Source organism: Glycine soja, chromosome 8 (assembly GCF_004193775.1).
Source record: "Glycine soja cultivar W05 chromosome 8, ASM419377v2, whole genome shotgun sequence".
NCBI lineage: Eukaryota > Viridiplantae > Streptophyta > Magnoliopsida > Fabales > Fabaceae > Glycine > Glycine soja.
Window position 1 is genome coordinate 23,591,117 of NC_041009.1, and position 22,342 is coordinate 23,613,458.

The 22,342-nt window shown below is 31.1% G+C and overlaps 2 protein-coding genes across 3 annotated transcripts; both read right to left on the bottom strand.

Annotated features, from left to right (window-relative positions):
- Window positions 1-13,626: 13,626 nt before the first annotated feature.
- Window positions 13,627-16,768, bottom strand: LOC114422834 (chitinase-like protein 1). The gene is made up of 3 exons (XM_028389373.1): window positions 16,302-16,768; window positions 15,454-15,613; window positions 13,627-14,347 (listed from the first exon to the last, which is right to left on the bottom strand). The coding sequence occupies exons 1-3, from the start codon at window positions 16,705-16,707 to the stop codon at window positions 13,933-13,935; spliced, it is 981 nt and encodes a 326-aa protein (XP_028245174.1). The 5' UTR covers window positions 16,708-16,768; the 3' UTR covers window positions 13,627-13,932.
- Window positions 16,769-19,013: 2,245 nt separating this feature from the next.
- Window positions 19,014-21,661, bottom strand: LOC114423873 (CRIB domain-containing protein RIC4-like). 2 transcript variants are annotated; one of them, XM_028390779.1, is made up of 3 exons: window positions 21,239-21,661; window positions 20,987-21,133; window positions 19,014-19,492 (listed from the first exon to the last, which is right to left on the bottom strand). In XM_028390779.1, exons 1-3 carry the CDS (start codon window positions 21,357-21,359, stop codon window positions 19,242-19,244), a joined length of 519 nt encoding a protein of 172 aa, XP_028246580.1. In that variant the 5' UTR covers window positions 21,360-21,661; the 3' UTR covers window positions 19,014-19,241. The 2 variants fall into 2 exon arrangements, with proteins under 2 accessions (XP_028246580.1, XP_028246581.1); XM_028390780.1 differs by having other exon boundaries at window positions 20,987-21,129; window positions 21,239-21,349.
- Between the last annotated feature and the right edge of the window lie 681 nt (window positions 21,662-22,342).

Sequence of the window (22,342 nt, forward strand, 5' to 3'; positions counted from 1 at the left end):
TTTAGTTTTAAAGAGATTTTTGAGTAAAAAAAATTCAAATAACGTTTATTTTATTTTTAAAGCTTTTATGTTTAGTTTAAAATTTAAAGTGACTTTTAAATCTAATAAATTTAGCCCAAAATAATGCTAGTCCCTTAAATGTATTACTTAGTGTGTGTACAAATAATATTGAAAAACCTCAAAAAATGTGATAATAATTATGATCTCTTTATCCTAAAATAGAGAGTCTCTTAAATACGTTATTTGGGACTCAATTATGAACCATGCATGAGTCTGGAATAAAGATATAATTTTTTTAAAAAAAATGTAAAGAGAATACATAACTAATTTAATTAAGTAAAAAGATATTAGTAACTTAGGTATAAACAAAAACGAAATATTAAGGAATACTGAGTTATCAATGATTATTGATTGCTCTTGGGATTTTTATTACTTGGGAGTTGGGAGTAAGGTTTTATATTTGGTAATGGCCTAATAGGTTCATATTTGCAATTTTCGTAATTTAAATAAAGATAAATTAGTTTAAAATTATTTATCATAACATAGATACTCAAATTAATTAATTATACTGATAAAAGAAAGTTGGTAACATGGTAAGCAAAAACATTTAGTTTTTCTTCTGAATATTAATTTAGTCTTTTATAAAATCGAATACAGTATTATTTTAAAGATGAAAATAATGATTTAATCAGCATATTAAAAATACTTTTTTTTTAAAAAATATATTTAAAGTGATTTGATTGATTAAAAGGATAATCAATATCTCATGTTATTATGAAGACAAAATCGATTGCTGAAGCTATTTCTTTGGGAAGATTGTGTAAAAGCAGAAACTACTACCAATGCTCCTTTTCTTGTCTAAATTCACAACATTCTAGACTCATGCATTTTTAACTCGTGAATGGGAACGTGCACGTGTTTGGTTTCCATGAGCGTCAGTTTCATAATTAAAAAACTTGAGAACGTGAACATGTTGGTGACTCAGTCAACAAAGTCGATTATTTCAATCACCCAACTTCTATTATTTGAAAACAATACTGTTTTTGCATCAATTTGATTATTAAAATTTCAACTAAAAAGAAAGAAAAAAAAAAACTTTACGCGGGAGTTTGTCTGATCTTCAACCTTGTTTGTCCAAACTCGTTCGGATTTATTTGACTGTAAATAAATCTGGCGGACAAGTTTGTCCCGACAACAATTTTTAAGGAGGCTTCACGTGGGACTTGCACTACTAAAAAACTTGTTTTTTACGATGCACATTCTAAGACGGTTATACTAAGACCGTCTTAGAATGTGACGTGATGGCATTTTTGTAATTAAAATTATTATATTTTATTTTTACGACGCACATTCTAAGACGGTCATGAAAAACCGTCTTAGAATGTGACATGGTGACATTTTTATAATTAGTGAAAACTTAAACTACGACGGGTTTCTTAAAGAACCGCCTTCATATTCGTTCATTTACTACTAACCCTAGCTTCAGTGGTTTCAATCTCAGACATAAGGCTCCCGCGCCGCACCCCACTCCTCCCCTCCAAACCCATGTATGACGCTGCACTCCAATCCTTTCCTTCAAACCCTCCCTGCCACATAATAACCAAGCCTTCATCTTCTCCTTCCGCTCCAAACCTTCTTTTTTTCATTCCCATTCCCACTTTTTCTATTTCTTCAAATTTCTCTCTCTTCCATCTTCTTCTTCTCAATCATCATGTTGCCACGTGGTTTGAATCTCCACCGAGACCTTGGAAGTCTCGTCGCCGCCTCCGCCTCCGGGTTTCAACTTCCGCCCCTTCCAACAACTACACCAACCTGCGCTGGCTTCTTTCGCGATGTTCCACCAAGGAAGGTCGTCTTGTCGATCGAGGATTTCGGTGGCGGCGGAGACGGGAAAACATCCAACACCAAATCGTTTCGGAGGGCGATTCGGTACATGTAACGCTTCCAGAACCGCGGTGGGGCCCAGCTTAATATCCGCACCGGCAGTTTCAATCTCACAAGCAATTTCACATTTTTTCTTCACCACGGTGCTGTTATTCTCGCCTCTCAGATTCCAACTTTCTTTTATTTATTTTATATTTCTTTTGTTTTGTTTTTGAATTTACGAATTTATGCGTGTTTAAATTAATTTATTTTGTTTGGATAAAAAAATGATAATAATCGGCTGGGTTGACGGAGGAATACGTGGGTGCAGCTTCATATTCACATGTGGTTCCGATTTGGGTTTTTTGTTAATGAAAAATTAAAATAAATTTACATATTTAACTGCTATTTCATTAATTTAAACTATTATGTGGTTTTGTAGGACAAAGTGGGATAGTGAATGGTCAAGGAAGGATGTGGTGGGAACTTTGGTGGAACAGAACATTGGAGCACACGAGAGGGCACCTCCTTGAACTAATCAACTCGGATAATGTTCTTATATCAAACCTCACCTTTCGAAATTCTCCTTTTTGGACCATCCATCCTGTTTATTGCAGGTTTGATCTTTTTGGCTATATATTTTTACTTCTATGACTTGTTTCATGGTTTAAATATTTATTTTTTGGAATGTGAACTTAGGAATGTACAATATTTTCATATTTGTTATAAGCTTTGAAAAATTATTCCTTACTATTGTTCAATTCCAAGAAAGTATTAATCTCATGTTTTACTACTTCAATTTTTACTCAAATGATAAGGGGTAAATAAGAGGAAGGTCAACTTATTGAAGAAGCTGAACATAGCCCTACAAATCAAGGGAAAAATAAACTAGCTTTGCGGAAGTGTCGTGCGGAATTGATTACCAGCTTACAGTTATTGGGTGATTATGAGTCCTTACTGACACCACCTCAACTTGTTCTTGTGGAAGCCAATCAAGCTGCTGCCAAAGCTATTATGTTCTTATCAGGAAACCCTGTTGGTAGTGGATGCTTCAAATATATGAGCACGAATGACATGCCGATGAAATGTTGTGAGTAAATTCTTATGTTGTGGTAATCAGAATCTGTAAAGTTCTTTTTTTTCTGTAGCATTTGTACTTCTAATTGATATGTATCCTTTTTATAATTTTATTTTTAGGTTCTAACTGAGGCAGAGCTAGGGTTAAACTGCTGGAGTGGACCAAAGTTAAAATAATCCAAGGAATCTATGGAAAGATAGAAAATCTGTTGGGCTAATAAATCTGTTGGACCAAAGTTAAACTATTGTGGTATTTAATCATTTTTTTATACGCCTGTGGTATTCAATCATATTTTCATAATTTGGTCATAATGTAATGCTCTTTTTACCTCTCTGTTATTTACTTTTCATATAAGGCTATCTCATAAAAGTCTGTTCATATGTTTGTTCTGAATCCCTATCTTTTATGTCTTTGGTGTGCAGGTGACACTTATTTTTATTTTTGTGTTCATTTTTTTTTACCTGCAGCTGGAAACTTGCGACATCTAATTGTTGAGGCTTGTATTGCAAAAAAATTGCTTGATACATCAGCTTATTTATGGCCTGGCTATATATATGAATACATGCAGCAATCAAATTCCTTGTAGCATTTCTAATCATGTGTCTGGCATGCATTGGTTAATGTCTTAGTTGCAACATGTTTCTCTTGGGGTTGGAGGGGAACTATGTACAGCTTCAGGGGGTGATTGCAGTCCCTAACTTTTGAAAACTTTAAAATATCCCCTCTTTTTTGTATGAATTTATCAATTTTTTTTCTGTTGAACTTTTCTGTTTTAGCTCTCTATTTCATTTCAGTTTATGCCATTGCTTTTTGTTTGTAACTTCATAATTTTATCTGATTATGATAGGGGAGGAAAGGGTAATGGCCAGGGTGGCTCTGGAGCAAATGGGACTATAACTGGGAAGGCTTACCCCAAAGGGTTGTACGGTACCCTTAGTGATCCTACTATCCAACTTGAGCAGGATTGCATCCATTAGAAGATACCTGAAATCTTAAACCAAAAAAATTAAGCTTGTGAAATGTGAATTGACTTGATTTATGTTTGCTTACTGTTTATCTAATTATGCTTTTTCTTTGCATATAGAATTTTGATATCACTCTTCTATATGGAACATGACTCACTAATAGCACTTGTAAAACTTGACAGATGTAGAAGTTCCAGGTGCCTGCATCATATTGATAGGCTTGTCATATGCAGTGGCAGCAGTGAGTTGCTTCTCTAAAACAATTTATATTGTTATTATTAGTACATTTTTAAATAAATGGTGATTAAAAGCACAATAAATTTTAATAAACTAGAAAAATATTATTCCATTATATATATTGTTCTTCTCTTGGCATCTGCAACTAGTTATAACGCACAATGAAGTGTACACAGATACTATAATATTATACTTTTTTTTATCCTTATACGTAAGATTTATTTTCGATATGAATTTCATACTTCATAATATATAGTTTGTATCAATTCCAGTTTACTTATAACAGTAGTAACCGATGGGATATTGTACATAGAAAATAATTGTACATATAAAGAATAAATTATTTTTTAAGAACTAAATTAAAAATGAGTTATATATATATATATATATATATATATATATATATATATATATATAATAAATGAACTTTTTTCTTTTTGCTTAATTAGATTGTTGGTACGTACCTTCTGTTCTTGCTATGAGAGAATGCATGGTTATCATTTTTTTCCTATGAAAATAGCTCACAGTTGCCTATAATTGTACAATTAAAATCAGAGTAAATAATATTTTTTTGTTTAAAAAGTTTATTTTATTGGTAAATGTTAGTTGGTTTTTATGTCTTTGGCTAGAACAAATATCATGCTTAAATTAGTTTTTAGCATAAGATATAGTTAGAGGCTTCAATAAGTATACATATACATATTATAGTATATTATAATAATATAGACTCACGTGGTTGACAAATGATTTGTCTTTTAGCGTCTTGAATCTCTACAAGTCTACATGATTAATGAACAACACACACAAGCTCAATATAAATAGCCTACATAATCGTTTAGAAGATTTGGCTCAAAATTTTAATATATATCTATATATGAAATATCAAGTGCAATAAGTAGTAATACCAACAAAAATGGGTAGCTAATAGTTTCTATTGAAAAGAAACATTAGCTAAGCAGCAAAAAAGAAGATATACTTTTTTTAGTAAATGAACACTTTAAAAGTGTAAGATAATTTAGTTCATAAAAAAACAAAAAATTCTAATTTAATTTTTGTATATATAAAAAAATGTGACAATTATATTCTCCCATTAAATTTTGTGGGACCTAAATTGTAATGTTTAGAGATTAATTTGACCTATAAATTGTAAAATTTAAAAATTAATTTAACATTAAAATATACCACAAGAATATAATTGTCATACTTCAGTTTCAGATTGCATTGCCACAGTTGGAGCAATCATGTCCATAAAAAATTTCAACAACCTCTTCAACAATAGTCATCAAAGATTAGGAGCTGCACTATATGGTGTTATCTAGCTACAAGTTTTACTGGGCATTTTTCGACCACAAAGGTAAAAACTACTGAATTCCCTTGTTATTGAGAAAATGTGTATCTGCCTACATGATTTTATTGGTTAGGAAATTTTATCCATGTTGACCTAAAATTGCAAGCTTAGATCATTGAATCATTTTATTAATTGAGATTTTTGTAGAAAAAATAATTTTTTCAAAAGAAGAGAATGCATAGGAGCTTGTTAAACTTTTATCCTTGGACATTATATGTAGACTTTTAGTGTCACAAAATTCAAATACCAACAACACCCCGATCTTAAGATAAAACTGATAACATCCATAAGTTTAGGTAATGAAAATAATATCCTTATTATCTTTATCTATACAACATCCTATAAATTTGAAACATAACAAAAATTCTTAAGAACTAGATTATTCATTTTCAAACTGCAGACATTTAGGTATTTCAACAAAAATTCTTAAGAACTAGATTATGCATATGTACATCATTTATCATTTATATAATATATTTGAAGCTATTTTTAATTTTCCGTCAATCTAACCATTCCCAATTCAAAACTTAGGTTCTCTAATTTGAATCGAGAATTGATACCCTTGTTCCTCAAAATTATTAATAATTTTCATTATATATATATATATATATATATATATATATATATATATATATATATATATATATATATATATATATTTTAGTCATGTTTTGAACTAGAGTTTTGTCTGTTGCAACTTGCAACCCCTTCCTTCTTTAGATGTCTAATTTTTTTCGACTAAGTTGAATCTGTTAGTTTGGAGCTCATCCTCCTTATTACCAAAGAAATGTTTTTTCTTTATAAAAACTGGTCATTTTGTATTTCATTAACAATTTGGAGTGTTAACATACAGGATGAACATCTGATAAAATATTTTGTTAGGAATAATGTTTTGAAGCCAATTATTGATGCATTTGTTTCCAATGGCAATCGCTACAATCTGCTCCATTCTGCTGTTCTGGAATTTTTTGAGTTTATTCAGAAGGTGTGAATCTTTAGTAATTGTTCTGGATCTTAAATGCCTAAAGCAATGTTGTGCTGATGATATTGTATTGTGTTGGAGAATTTGAAATTATTGCTGAGATACATAGTCCATTCTTTTTTGGACCAGCTTGTGAAATTTGAGAATTTGGCTTCAATTCGCTCAAGTTAAATATGAGCAGGTAAGTCTTTTTCTTTTTGAGCATGAATTGTGGGCCAAACACAAGCTTGAGTTTACGTGCTTGTAGTAGACCTTTGAAGAAATGATGAGCGTGCTCTGGAGATAGAAGAAGAACGGTACTTTAATGAGGATAGGTACATACCTTATTTTTTTTATCATGCTAGTAGATTTTCAGATGCTTATACTGTTAGCACAGAGTCTCTTAAGTTTTGTTTATTTGATCAGTGACGAGGAGGATACTGCTTCTGTTCCATGTAATCTAAAAGGACACCAACAACCTAATATATCCAATGGAGTTGCTGCAAGCTATTCACAGTTAAGGTACACTTTAGTTTCTTAGTATTATGTTTAACTGTTTGTAGTTTATATGCTTTAAAATAATTTGTTCATCTTGATTTTTAGTCCAAGATCACTGATTGATTATGAGGATGATAAAGATTACAAGCCACCGCCAAGGAAGCAGCCAGAAACTTCTGAGGAAGATGATGGAGTCTCTTAGGCTGAAGAGGTAATTAGTTTCCCAAACATACTACGACGATTCGCATTTAACCGATTTAGAATGTGGAATTTTCTAAGACGGTTATTGAATAACCGTCTTAGATTTTGCATGTTTCTGAAGACATATTAAGACGGGTGTAGTGAAGACCGTCTTAGTATCTATTACTTTCTAAGACGGTTAAAAAATGAACCGTCGTAAAAAGTAATACATATTAAGCCGGTCCAGATAATACAACCGCCTTTAAAAAGAGAACACTCTAAAACGGTTATTAAATAACCGTCTTAGAAAATGCTATTATCTATGACGGTTCAATAACCGTCGTAATAAGTGCAATACCATATTATGACGTCTCATTCTACGACTGTTCAAAACCGTCTTAGAAAGTCGTATATAACCGACTTAGAATGTCATTTATGTAGTAGTGTTGGAAAAAGTCTTAGAGATTTCATGAAAGAAAGGACTTGTGTTTTCCATGTTTCGTATAATTGAGGTGTGTTCATCAACATATTCAATTAAATGCGCATCGTAATAATTGAACTGGGAAATTATAACTACATAAACTGAAAATTGAAAAAAAAATTATCTTGAATATCAATCTGATTCAAGTTAAATTGAACTACAATATGTATTTAAGATGATTCAATATTTAGTTACATATGCACAAACTAGAAATTTGTTATCACTATATAATTTGATTATCATAATTCGAAAATATAATTTATAAGTTCAAAATATTTTATTTTAAATTTGATTTATAATATTGTTTATTTATTAAAAAAAATATTTATATATCACAAATTTTAGTTATATAAATTAAACAATTTTCGTGTCATTGCACATACTGAAATATTAATTAGTCATAAGAGTAAAATTGCATGCATAACCTTTTCTTCTCTACAATTAACATGAAATTGTTAAGGTAATATTGTGTAATCAAAATTATCGAAAAAATAAACTTAAATACAATGATAGTTGTCACAAGTGACAATGACTTGTATCTCTTAATCAAATGATCAAGGATTTAAATTTGAGTATAAAATAAATCACATTGAGATTAAAATATCTACCTTGTGTGGATTCATAGTTCTTGACAAAAATTTATCATTGTTTTTAATAGAGACATATTTGTATCACACTACTAAAAATAGCACTTTCCATGATGGTTATGAGAATTTTTTTATGATGGTTTTTAAGTGTCTTTGAAGTCGTCGTCGTGAAAAATCAAGACTTTTCACGACAATTCTCAAACCGTCTTAGAAGATCAATTTTTTAAGATAGTTTTCTGAAAAATCATCTTAGGATATCCCTGGAAAGGATCAATTAGAAGTAAAGTCCACCAGTAATTGTTTGTCTTGTTTGGGAGCTTCGGTCATATACATAGAAAAACTCTTAATTTTTTTACGTATAAATTAATTCATATATAAATAGATATGAATTGATTTAGATTGTTACTTTATTACACTATCTTTTATGAGATGACAAGTTTCTAACTTTAAAACCATGTGTTACGTATACAAATGTTTTTAAGATTAGGAACTCAAATTTTTTACATCATTAGTCAATGTCAGAACTCAATTTCTTTAACCACTAATTTAAGTGTTTGTGTGATTGGTTTAAACAGAGTAATTGTGAATATCTAATATCTCTTAATTAACAATATCAGAAATAGATAATTAAATAAGCAAATTACTAAAAAATTGAGTAAAGATCTTGCCATTTACATTTACCTGGAGAACTTCTTTTTCCCATGAAACTTGACAACTTCAGCCAAGGCCTTGGCATGTTACATCCATAATCCTTTAAGTGGTCGCCTCATACAAGAACACAAGCATCTCCCATGTCAGTTCAACTATTAGCATAAACAACAACCAAGTCGGCTTAAACTAGTGAATCACACTATTAAAGATCAAGTTTTCATTGCTCAATTATCATTCGTCTCTATTAATTTATATTAATGATTGGACCCTTTATAAGAGTTTGCTATGATAGAGGACACTAACAGAAATAGGTCATTAAAATGGAAATTTCTCAAGTATCAAGCTTATGAACATCAGACAAGATTTTACCAATTAATTAGTTGAATGAGTGGCTAGTATGTTTCGGAGTTGCTATCACCCAAGGTATATTCATTAATTATGGTTTATCAATTGGGGGGTTTTAGTTTTCCCAGTTAAGGATACTATTGCCCCATTTTATTTCCAGTTTGGTTCTTGGTATTACATTTTTATGGGAATAAGTGGGGTGCATAAATTGGTGTGGAGGGATAAAATGTCTCTTTCCACAACTTGAAAACTTTTTGCTTGATTATTATTGGCAATCATGAATTTAAGAGTTGTTTTAATTAATTCTTGCATACTTTGTTTTACCTAAAAGTATAGCAAATAAGCTATCCTAAATAAAAGAAAGTGAGTACTATCTATGCTCACTCAAAACTTAATTTCAAAAGGGTTTTCAGAACTATTAGTGAAAAAGATTATTTGTTAAAAAACAATTTAACAAAAATAAAATTTCTTGAAAACATATCTCTGAGAGAACTAATGTTTCTTATATATAGTCAACATAAAATAGTACTAAGGATGCATTATGCCCATGAGAATAAAAATCACATTTAGGCACTATTTATGCTTACTCAAAACTCTAACCACACATATACTCTTTCCTTACTTCTACCATGTTTTGACATATCAAGATTCCTCCCCTAAAAAGTGAAAACCAAAAGCAAAGAAAGATTGGTATGGTACCATAACTAAGAACTCGTATATAAGCTTCCATAATCAAGAACTTACATCACTCCCTCCATTTCCTTTGTGTCAAAAGCCTCATCAACCCTAATTAAAGAACCAAAAAAAAGTTCAGAACAAAAAAATAATAAAAAGAAGATGAGGTGGAATGGTGCCTGTAAAACTCTATGTGGATAGGGTCTTCGGATAGGATTGAGCACAATATAAGCAATCTTAGACCATAGGCCCTGAAACAATGACAAAAATATGTTAAAAGGAAGAAAAAAGGGAGAAAGTGGAGGATGAAAAAGGGAATGAAATTAAAATGGGACCTCTTCCAACTTCGTCGATTCCCATTAGGCAAGGCTTCCCCATTTTGGAAGCATTTTGGATCCCATTCTGCTTCCTTTCGACTACTCAAGGAAACACGCATTTTCTTCTCAAGAGTCAAGGGCTCTTTATTCCGGGAAAAAAGATCATAGTTGTGGTTTGAGATTGAAAGAAAGAGAGAGAAAGAGTGAAAACGGGAACATGAAGAAGAAGAACCAACTTGAGGTTTAGGAAATGGGAGCATTGACATCTTGCTGACACTCTGGAGAAGCTTGTCTTCATCGTTGTCGCTCATCTTCATTGTTGTTGCTTGTGGAAGGAAAAGACAGAAACAATGGAAGGAGATATTTTGAGAAAGGCTAGGGCACAAATAAATTAAAAGGTGTATGAGGAAAACTGAGCGAGACTAATTTCAAATATGGTTTTAATAAAAAAAATGTCTTTAAATACTTGATTTTTAAAATAATTTTATTAAAACCGTCTTTCAACACTCACCTTCTAAAACGGTTTTTATAAAATTGTTGTCATACATCTCTTGTTATTTACAAAATTGTTACCGCCTAACGTTCTAAGATAGTTTTATGGTAACCGTCTTATAAGGTTCATCATAAAAAAACAATTTTTTTTGTAGTGTCAATACCAATGATAAAAAACACCATTCAGCTCACCTACAATTTTTTTTACGTACTTTAGAAATTGGTTTCCCAAGAACTTTAAAAATTGGTTTATTAGAAACCGATTTCTAAGGTATGTTTCTTTTTCCTAGTTTAAAAATTAGCTTCTAAAGAATCGATTTATAAACAAGGTTTTTTTTTAAATCAATTTCGAAAATTGAAATTGATTTTTTTTTGTTTTTATTTTTTTTTATTTCTTTTATTTATTTTTTAATTTTTATTTTTATTTTTAAAAAATGTTGTTTTTCTTTAAATAAGCCATTTTTTAAATTTTTATTTTACTGATTTATATATTAATTTTAAAAAATATAATTTATCTAGAATAGTGTTTTTTTTAAATATTGCTTAAATGAAACTCAACCTAGCTAAAAAAAATATTGTATTTAAATTTAGTTAAATATTTTCCTTGTTATGATTTATAACTATCATATGAAAAATTATTTTTGTTTAACTAATGTTTAAGAAAAAAAAATTCAATATAAATATCTAAATACTCATAAAATATAAAGATGTATATTAAAAGTATTACTTGCATAGACTATGGATATGCATTTTTAGGAAAAATACAAATTTTAAAAAATGTAATATAATATCTTACCTATTAAATAACATCCTTATAAAGAAAGAAACCTGTCAATGAAATAAAAAAAGAACCATTATAATTTTTCTTACATCATATTTTTATTAATTTTCTTACTTATTAAATATATTTTTTTATGAAAAATGCTTATATTTTTAAGTGATCTAATTCTTTTACCTAAAAAAATAAAATATGTTTAATTTTAATAGTATGCATTAATGATTGATGTAAAACTATGAGTACATAAATATAATTTATCTAGAGTAATATTTTAAGAAAAATATAGTCCTTAAATGAAATCAAGTTTATTTGGATTGAAGGAGATGGAAAAAAAAGAAAATTTAGATAAATAAAACTTAGGTAAACATCATAATCTTCTGGGACTAACACGATTAAAGTGGAAAATCTTTTTTAAAAAAAGAAACAACAAAAATCTAATAATGAATTACAAGTTTGTTCTAAAACAGTAACAACAAATAGTTTATGGAATGACCATAGATTCATCACGCATTAGAATAATTATCTCACGAACTGTTCTTGGTTTCCTTGGTTTGTGTAACAGTGCAAAGATTTTATTTGAAGAATGCCAAAAAATTGCATTCAACTCAATTAGACCATTGGTATTAAATTTTGAATAGATGAAAAATATTTTTCCCATAGCAAAAGAGGGAGAGAAGTCGCAACAATGTCTGCATTTGAGCAAGTTTATACACAAGTACTGAACAAGGTCATCGAAGATGCATAGAGAAAAGCAAACACTCACACTGTTCTTGAGTTCGATCGACGCGACACAGGATTCTTAGTCTTGGAGACAATAAAGCTGAGAGAGGTTTGATCCACCGGAGATTTCATGATCAGGCTAAATGAAAGGTGGTGTGACTGTGAAAAATTCAAGAAATTACACATATCTTATTCTCATGTTGTTGCTGCTTGTAAGCATGCTCACCATGAGTACAAAAAACTACATACATTCTTTGCATATAGAGCATTGTTTGGAGGATTGCACAATAAAGCGTATTAGCTACCGTGTCACGAGTCAATGATTTGCCCTGACCCAGACAAGAAAAGAAATTCCAAGGGTTGTCCTGCCTCCTCTCGTATCCACACCAAAATGGATATCCGAGAAGTAGGTCAACCAAAACAATGTTCCGTGTGTTGCATCCCAAGTCATTCAATGAAAAATTGACACCACTGTGTTGGCTCAAACCAACAATGTTAAATTTATGTCATAGTCTTTGTATTTTGAAAATTTTGATGTATTATTTCAAATTTAAATATCTTATTCTATTGTTGGTAATTTCAAAATGTTTTATAATTTAAATATTTTAGTTCAATTCAACTTGTTTTTTTTATATTCTTTTGCTCATTTGTTAGATTCTCCTTTTCTTTTTATTACCATTTCTATTTTAGAAATCAATTATTTAGTAACCGATTTCTTAACGTAAACAGTAATTTGTATTATCCAAGTAAATAACTTTTATTTGTATTATTTGCATAAATAATTATTTTATTTGTATTATTTATGTAAATACCTCTTGGGCTCGATTAATTATGAACATAATACAGCATTTCGGCCTGTGGTCGTGCAAGCCACATTGGCCCACAGATAATCACCAAGCACACTTAAGTGCTGTATGAGCGGTCAATTTATTTATCTCTATAAACGACAATAATTTTTATCCCAAGTTTTCATATGATTAAATAAATTCGGATTTGTGTACAAATGTGGCAACCGGCCATATTTCGACCAAGACGATAATTTTATTAGGTTGCATACTTGCATTACTTATTTTATAGGCGATTTGTGGGGATTAATTTGTAAATTTTGTATTGAAAGCTACAAGTCTTGAATTAGAATGGAACACATTTCCCCTGAAAACATTTTCATATCATTTCATTATAGGCTTCACAAAAATTCATCAAAATACTACTATCTCGTGAACATAAAATAGACTTTATGTCCATCAAAAAAGGAAATAATTCTCATAAAAGACATTATGTCCATCATCAGTGAAACAAATGCAAAAATAGCGCATAACCTTGCCATGTTAAAAATTAACACGCAAATCAATTTCCTCTGCGTGACGGATGCACAATAATGCTATTTAATTGTAATTTTAAATACGTGGCATAAATAATTTATATTGTTAGTCACAAATGAAGACCTAGATGACTCGGAGTGGATTTGTTTGACATGACCATATTCAAATTTACATTGCAACCAAGGAATGTATATATAATAAAAATAACAAAATCGCCCATAACGTACATATACACCAGATACAAATTTTTCAAGACGTATGATATTGCAAATGACTTAAACTTCTACACAAGAACGAACAAAATGCTATAATGAATTCCCACACTGCCACACAGTTCAAAGTTATTGCATACCAATAATTTCAAGAACCCTTATTAACTTACACTTTCAAAGGGATTGGCACAACAATATTATATGCTAATAAATATAATAATCTTAAGATGATGAAGCAGGTTTGGAAGATGGGTTGAAAGGAACCTGCTCAGCGCATGTAAGGATGTCATGGGGCCCAGCCTGTTCTCGACCAACACCAAGAAGGTCAAGATAATACAGGTAATGGGAAACAATATTGTTCATTGAGTCCACATCACCTTGTCCACAAACACCATCCCCATAGAGAATGTTCATTGTAGTGCCAAATCCAGGAACCCGATTCTCCATAGTGTCATTCTTGGTAGGCTTCCAGCTGCCGACAAAAGCATCATGAGCAGAGGGCTGTGACTTTTTCATTGGTGTCATCCATCTCCAAATTGCAGCCTGGAAAGCAAGGGTGGCATTCTGCTCTATGTATTCTGGATGGCTTAGTAGGTCAATCTTCAAAGCTTCTCCGACAGCACCATAGTTGTAGTTCCTATATTGATGATACCATTAAGTATAACCTCCACATTCAACAAGCACAATGATGTTGATAAAACCTAATAAATAGTTTCCTTACTGCCTATCTATACGTTTCAAGTAAAAATGGCTCCAATGAAATATAACTAGATCTGCCTAAAAATATGCATAAAATACTATATAGCTTAAATCTTCAAAACAATTTCTTCTTTGACAAAATGTCAGTTGACAGTCTGAGATGCTACTCATTGCCAATATACTGATATGGTCAAATATCCAACCCATTCAGACCAAACAGAAACTAGTATATCAGAACATAGAAAGTTAGGGAACAGGTTTAAGATTTGGCTGGTCTTACAGAAAACGTGCACATGCATATATTATTTTAATTTTCATTGGTATAACTGATACTTTCGTAAATTATCTACACAAACCCAGAAATCCAGCTCTGTATCCCCCAGTAACTAACAAATTTTCATTGGTATCACTGATACTTTCGTAAATCATCTATACAAACCCAGAAATCCAGCTCTGTATCCCCCAGTAACTAACCAATTACTTTCTTTATTATGATTTGAAGGACCTAAAATTGCTACAATGGGAAGCTAAATGATATTTTGAATTTGAAGGTTTTAACCTTATAGTAGTTATCTGGGTATGAAATGTGTCATTTACATTTCATAGACTGCTCAGACCATAAACTTCTTTGCTAAAGTGATTTTGATGATCATGGTCATTGAAGTGCTTCGGATGAATTATTTTGTGCACTAGAACCTAACTGCTATCAGTTAACTCAATTTTATCAGACAAGAGAGGAGGCTATAAATTAAGAAGAAATAACCTTGTGGTGTTGGTTAACCATTCAACAAGTCTGATTGATTTGGTACAGACTGGTCAGGGATATTGCAGAAACCTTAGAACAATACAGGACAAATTTGAGAAGAATGACAATTTTCAGGAATGAGAAAGAAACATTCCAAGACTAATTACATTTTAGCTTCTCTGGTCTCTAAGTATTACAAAGCAATTAAGTCAAACAGTGAAAAATAACTGAAAATTCCAAAACCAGGAAAATATGCTTCTATTATACATATATCCAAAGCCAAACAAACATATACATACCAAAAAATGGGAATGGCTCCACGTCCATAGTAGTCAGCACCAGGAGTACAGGGGTATGTGAGTTTGAAGTAGTCATCACAGTATGACTGCATAGGACTCATTTCATGATTGTAACAAAGACCCCAGGCCAAAGGTCCTCCAGTGGCCACTCCATAACCACCTGGCACCAACATTATAAGAACAATAACACCACACAGTTGTCCAAATTAAAGCAAAACTAAATCAACCACTGCACTACACCTAACATTCCCACAACATAAACAATTAATCCAAATCAGATGTCTCCGACAAATCAACTCTCACAAAACATCTTTCAACTTCACAAAATGCGGTTAAACACATCAGGCAGACAGACACCATGTCAATCACAAATCAAAACATCTTAAGACAATTCATGCCAAACCAACCTCTGATCCGAATTCCCTGCATCCAATTTTCCATGCATTCACATTCACACATTCAACAACTCATAACTGTCATATGAAGATCGAACAGCTCGAGTTTTATTTTGATAAATCAGACTTAAAACACACATTCAAAACCCGAGTCGTCCAATCGTCATCCAACAGCCACTTAGAAATGTGATGACGACTATGTGAACGCATGAAAAATCGACCGCACCGACACCAGTTCCAAACAAACCAAGGTTTACAGCATAGCAATCAAATTAGGCAACACAAGAACAAAATCCAAATCATTCAAAATCTCAAACACCACAACACACACAGATCTCACAATCTCAAAACCGCTAGCTCAACCTAAACAGATTCTCACACACGCGCGCAATCTCAAAACGAAGTTCAGAAAACTAAATCAACAAATTATCGATGGAGAGTACTACTACTCACAAGAGGTCTTGCTGCCGACGTGTCCGAAGAAGGCGGCGATCTCCATCATCTGCATCGTCTTGTTCCCGGTGGTGCCGAACCCTTCCGGCTCAAAAAGCGCGGCGGCGGCGATGAAGGAGTGGTAGTCCCAAAATCCGACCGCGTGCGCCACCGGCGAGTTCCGCTTGGAGAACAGATTCTCGAACTGGTAGGTCTGGAAATAATCGGTAATGGTGAGGTTACAACAGTAAATTGACCAGCCCTTACATTCCCATCCTTTGTCGCAGTACTTCTTCCCGTGCTTGTACTTCACCAGCGTCTTCACGTCCGAGTTCTCCTGAGCATCCACCGCCACACTCGCCGCGAGTAGCACCAACGCCGCGAGTGCCGCAACGACAGCGTTTCGCTTCGCCATCTCCATCATCATCTGTCTCTGGTCACTGAGAGAGAGCGAAGAGGGAGAAATCAATGAAATAATACTACGTGTTGTTGGTAGATGGAAGGTCCTTCTCCGATGGTATTAATGTGTGCTTAGAGACTGTGATTAAATGTCGAACATGTTTAGGGGAATCGACGGTCTGGAAGGTGTTGCTGGGACACCAAGTGTTCGATGTTTAAGTAAAGAACAGACTGGCTTTGAGGCAACGAACCACGCTACTCCACCGACACCTAATGAGGATACCTCAAATGACCTTACTGCCCCTTCACTCGCTTTAGTTGGCAAGTCTATTTATTCCTATATTTTTTTCTGATTCGCGGGTCAATTACAACGTGATTATTATTGTGAAACAAATGGACTGATGAAAAGTTAGTTATAATTATTTTTTTAAGTTAATTAAAATGTATGTTTAAATTAATTATTGACATTAAATTATATTAAAATGTATATCTTTAATTGAAATATTAAAATAAATAGGGATTAAGAAATTATGATCTGAAAATTTCATAGCCAAACACTTGAAATTAATTTTTTTTATTAACACACTTTTTACCTTTTTTTTACCATCACGCTTTTTAATTTAAAAACTTATATTAAAATTATTCTCCTTAATTTGAATATAAATTTTTTTAACTATGGAAAGAATTTAGTAAAGAAGAGGGGGATATTTTGTAAACTAATAAATTAAAGAGAGAACTAGAGAAGGACATAAGTAACGGCAACCGACAGGAACTAATCAACGAATTATCTTCTGATAATTGTACTCAGTAGAATCCACTAAACCATAAACTAATGAATTATGAAACATAAACTTAACTTTTTCTATTTTTCTTATCTATGTTATTAATATGAAGTATAAATTAGTGACTAATCTTCTTCAATAAAATAAATATTCTCTTTTTAATATAATTTATTTCATATTTAACCACCAATCAAAATTTAAATCTGAATTATTTGATTAACAAGTTGTTAGATGTGTTACCACGTGTACCAACCTACTTTAAAAACAAAATTTAACAAAATTTTGGATTTTTTAATCAAATTATTTCTTAAATTTTTTTATTTACTTCTTTGCATTTTAAATGTTTAATAATTCACAATTTTTTTCATTATTAATAGTAACATATTATTTATTATTATTTTTCTAAACTAATACTTTTTTAGAATGTACATATAAGGGTGTATGAATCTTAGTTGCTCTTTTAGAAGAAAAATAATAAACTAATATATCTTTAATGTTTAAGTAAGAATAATGTAAAATTGTAATTTTTTAAAAATGTACAATTTGGTTAAAATTAAAGTAATATGTTGTAATTTAATCTAAAATTTATATAATTGTTTATTATATCAATTTACAATTCCCTCTCTTACTATTTACATCAAATTATAGATTTATATTAGAGATTAATTAGTCTATACTATGAGTGTAAATTTACTTACATACACATCTAATTATATTTAGACTATGTCTTGTCAGCAAAACAATCTAAAAAAAAATCTAAAATTACAAAATCTAAAATTATGAGAATAACTTTCTCACATTCAGATAAATCAATTGTGCTTGTGTCTTATTCCCAAAAATTATATAATATTTTTTACATCATTTTCTATTATACTATTTTTTTTCTCTAGTTCTTTTCACTACGTTACTGCTATCCATTACAATTCTGTGTCTTATTCAACCTCTTTCATGATTATATAAATTTGTGTATAACTTTTATGTTTTACTGTGCAATTTTTCTAATTATGATTTGATTTTTATGCTAAAAAAAAGCTACGGAATATGTTTTAAAAATGATGTTTTAATCTTAGAAATATATTTGAATGAACATGCCAATTTAGTTTTTGTAATGACTAAAAAAAGTTTATGAAATGACTAATAAGCCACATTTGTTGTCGGCGTATAGTACAAGCCCCTTAGACGACGTATTAGTTAATTAATGAACGGCATAAAAAAAATAATTATTTTGCTAATTTTTGTGCCTATGTTTTTTTTAATTGTATAGGTTATGTTGTGGGATGATCTAAAAAAAAACAAGACATAGCTAAAAATGATTTTTTTTTCATTTTAGAACTTCAAATGAAATAAATTATGAGACAAAAAAAATTAAAAACATATATGATCAAAGTAAAAAGAATCATGAGTAGGGATGACGGAAATATTTGCTTGTTGATATTTACAGGTGGAATATAAATAGTTAATTGAATACCCGGAAATAACTTAAAACGGATTTTTAATTGATAAAAAGTGAATCCTACTAAGCTTTCCTTTTCTTTTAATAGGTAGTAAAATATTTATAGACAGAAAAACTCAATTTTAAATTGGAAGACTTCATGTAGTGAAGCTAAGGCAATCTCAAGAACCGAGCAAAACAAAGAGTGAAAGAGATTACAAACACTCACGAATTTTCAATTTGTGCACTTGTATATGAACTCCTAGATACATTGTCATCAATCATGATTAATCTACAATTAGAAGAAGGGACTTGGAAGTTGGAAGTGCCAACATTCCCAGAAGTGTTCTAACCACATTTTGAGGAATTAGGATCGTTAATGAGGGGATATTGAGCTTGGCTAGCCATGGCCAATTCAAATTGCTTGAATGAAATTGGAGACAAAGACAATAATTCAGGTGCCTTCATGTTGTCCCAACCCTTGACATTATTTGTAATGGTCGACCCATCAATTCCAATATGTGTCACATGCTTCACATCTGTTGGATACCCGATTTCCATCTCAGGTTCCATTTCCTCCACATCCTCCTTCTTGTAAACTAAATTCAAGTGAAGAAAATACTCAACAATCGACACATTACAAAGATGCAACAAAGCAAATATAAACAAGTAGAGTAGAAATAAGTTAAAATATTTTATTATCCTCCACAAATACGACTATAAACAAGTCGAGCTTTTTTTGTGGCAATAAGCAAGTAGAGTTGAAATAACTTAAGCAAATAATTAAATTAAAATTAACCTTAAATATGGCTCTAGCCCAGTCCATATGCTGTAAGCAAGGCCCAGTCCAATAGCAAGTTTCATTTTATTTTTGAAAGGCACCAATAACAAATTTTCTTGAATGACATAAATCAAATTTCAATAACATAATTATATATTAATGTTTAGATGTTAAAAATACTTGATCACCCTGATATTTTTTTGTCAACACGTTTTTTTTTAAGATTAATTTTGCTCACGGTATATGATTGCTGTTAACTCAAAAGAATCTTACACAGATGACATGGGATACGGATTATTCTATTAGATATATTTTCCACATTTAAACACAACAATCTCTTACATTATTGTGCAAAGGTTGAGAGTTCTTGCAAGATTCTTTTAAATTTGTGTTTAGTTATTGCATTTCTTGTTTTGCATATTTTGCAACAGAACTTAGGTTACTAATTTCATTATTGATTATATAGATATTTTCGTAATTATTTTGTTAGTTTTATTTACCTACTTTTTAACTTAACTAATTAGTATTGTTTTTTTTAGTATATACATAATTTCATATATTTTTCTAAGATCTTATTTATTAATGTTTTGTCCGTTTCTTTAGTAGGTAAGATTCAGACACTAAAATCAAATACAATTATGCTGTATGCATATTATTAGAATTTAGTTTCCCATACTCCACAGCTGGACAGAATCATTTCAATTAAGTGAGAGGAGAGAATATAATAACCTAAAATCATAATCGGCCATCAAAATTCCAAACTACTCTGATCTAACTAACTCGTGCGATGCCTCTAAATTTCTGCTACATATATATGTTTCATTTTCTAATGTTATGGGCCCATACCAATTGTGTCCAGTATTTTCAATTGGAGAAGTGGAGCAGCCCAGGTCATACATAGTCCAAAAATAATCATGTTACACATAAAAAAAGAAGAGAAAGATCCAACAAAAGAGAATTATATATCAGAAGGAAAAAGAATAATGCACCTACCATGAACTATATGCATTTAGAAAATGAATTATGGAGTGTTCAGGTATTAATAAAGAGTTGGAAACTAATTTTTCAAGATATGGAGATCTATTCAACAAGCTTATATCTCTCATTGAATTTTTTTTACATAGCTTCGAACTTAAGAATCAATTTTTTTTAGCACATATTTAAGGAATATGGTTATCAGCTAATCAGAATATGTTGGTAAAATGATTTTTGTCTGGTAATGGAAATCGATTTTTTTAATTCACAAAAAAAGACCAACCATAATTGATAACAAACAAAATTAATTAATAAAAGTAGAGATTGTTGCACTCACCAAATAATTGAGATAAACTCTTGATGCCCTTGATTATTCTCTGTATGCCAGCAGCTACATTGGGCTTTGGTAGAACCAGAAACCCAGAAGGCTTGCCTCTCTTCATTTTAGCCTTGATGATTGATCTATCTTGTCCTTCTTGTCTTCCTTGCATAACGAATATCTCAAATTACAGATAGCACTCCAATCACTTAACAAAAAAAATGAATAGAGAGATAGATATTAATTAGATAGAGAGCAGAGAGAGACTACTTGAAACAATAGTGCCTTTTGAATCTTCTTTTGGTCCTTTGGGTGCACCTAATTCCACACTTGAATGGGAAGCACAGCTGAAAGAGCATGGAACTACTAATCTTTCCATACGGTTTCTCATCTTTCCTTATCCCCAAATTTTATGTGTGTATAGCTATAGCAACTTCTAATATTCCAATAGCTTATTAACCTATATAGCTATCTATCAACAGGGTGCCTAGAATGGGGTTATATTTAGGTTCCTGTTTGTCTTTATGAGCAAGTTAGAATGATTTACGTGGGGAAAGGAAATTATTTTCAATTCAAGTTTGGTATGTGTATATATAAAATGATAATGGAGTGGGTGTGTTAGAGTAATAGAGTGGTTAGTTGGTTAAACTGTGCAACTCAACCTGCTTTGGCAATTTGTACAAAAATAAGAATGCTTTCTAAGATTGCTAGGCCAATAAGTTGGATTAGTACTGGGTTCTAAAACTAACTTTTGTTCCTCTACAAGCTCCTAAATAATAATCATATTCCAAAGTGGGCTCCTCCTAACTAGCATCACTTGTGTACTAAGGCATTCTTTTGCAGATTTTTCACATCTTTACATTATAGAGTTTTTGTTCCATCCACTTTATTTCCTTTATAAGTATGTCATTTTGAAATCATTTGTTAACTTGGTCTGAGCCTATTATTGAGTCTTACTTAACTTGTGTATATCAACATCATAGAGTGAATCACAAGGGAGCTCTGCAAGTAACATTTAAGCACGTGCCCTTCTATTTTTTATTTATTTATTGGTAAAATGCATTTCATTTTTTTTTAATTCCAATTAGTTGGGTGGTGTGATATACATATACTTTTATTAGTCAAAGTCAATTTTGCCGGTAATGAGTTTTGACTGCTGGTTATATTGTGGTGGATGAATGCAAGTTTCAATGGTTTTGTATGTTTTTTTTAAAAGCATTTTTATGTGAAAATGTATCCACAATATAACTTTAGAATTTTATATATTTCGTAAAGCGAAGCAATTTTTTTAGGATTCTTAACTAAAAAACAAAATTTTCACTGATGGGTGCATTCAAAGGTAAGATAAATTACTTTGGAAAAAATTACCGTCAT

Excerpts from the sequence above, each read along its gene's own strand:
- LOC114422834 (XM_028389373.1), bottom strand. The coding sequence starts at position 16,707 with ATGATGATGGAGATGGCGAAGCGAAACGCTGTCGTTGCGGCACTCGCG. Across the intron at positions 15,614-16,301 it reads CGTCGGCAGCAAGACCTCTT|GTGGTTATGGAGTGGCCACT; the intron begins GTGAGTAGTAGT and ends TGTTGGTGCCAG. Across the intron at positions 14,348-15,453 it reads GGAGCCATTCCCATTTTTTG|GAACTACAACTATGGTGCTG; the intron begins GTATGTATATGT and ends TCATCAATATAG.
- LOC114423873 (XM_028390779.1), bottom strand. The coding sequence starts at position 21,359 with ATGAGAAACCGTATGGAAAGATTAGTAGTTCCATGCTCTTTCAGCTGT. Across the intron at positions 21,134-21,238 it reads AAAAGGCACTATTGTTTCAA|GAAGACAAGAAGGACAAGAT; the intron begins GTAGTCTCTCTC and ends TCGTTATGCAAG. Across the intron at positions 19,493-20,986 it reads GAGTTTATCTCAATTATTTG|TTTACAAGAAGGAGGATGTG; the intron begins GTGAGTGCAACA and ends ACTTGAATTTAG.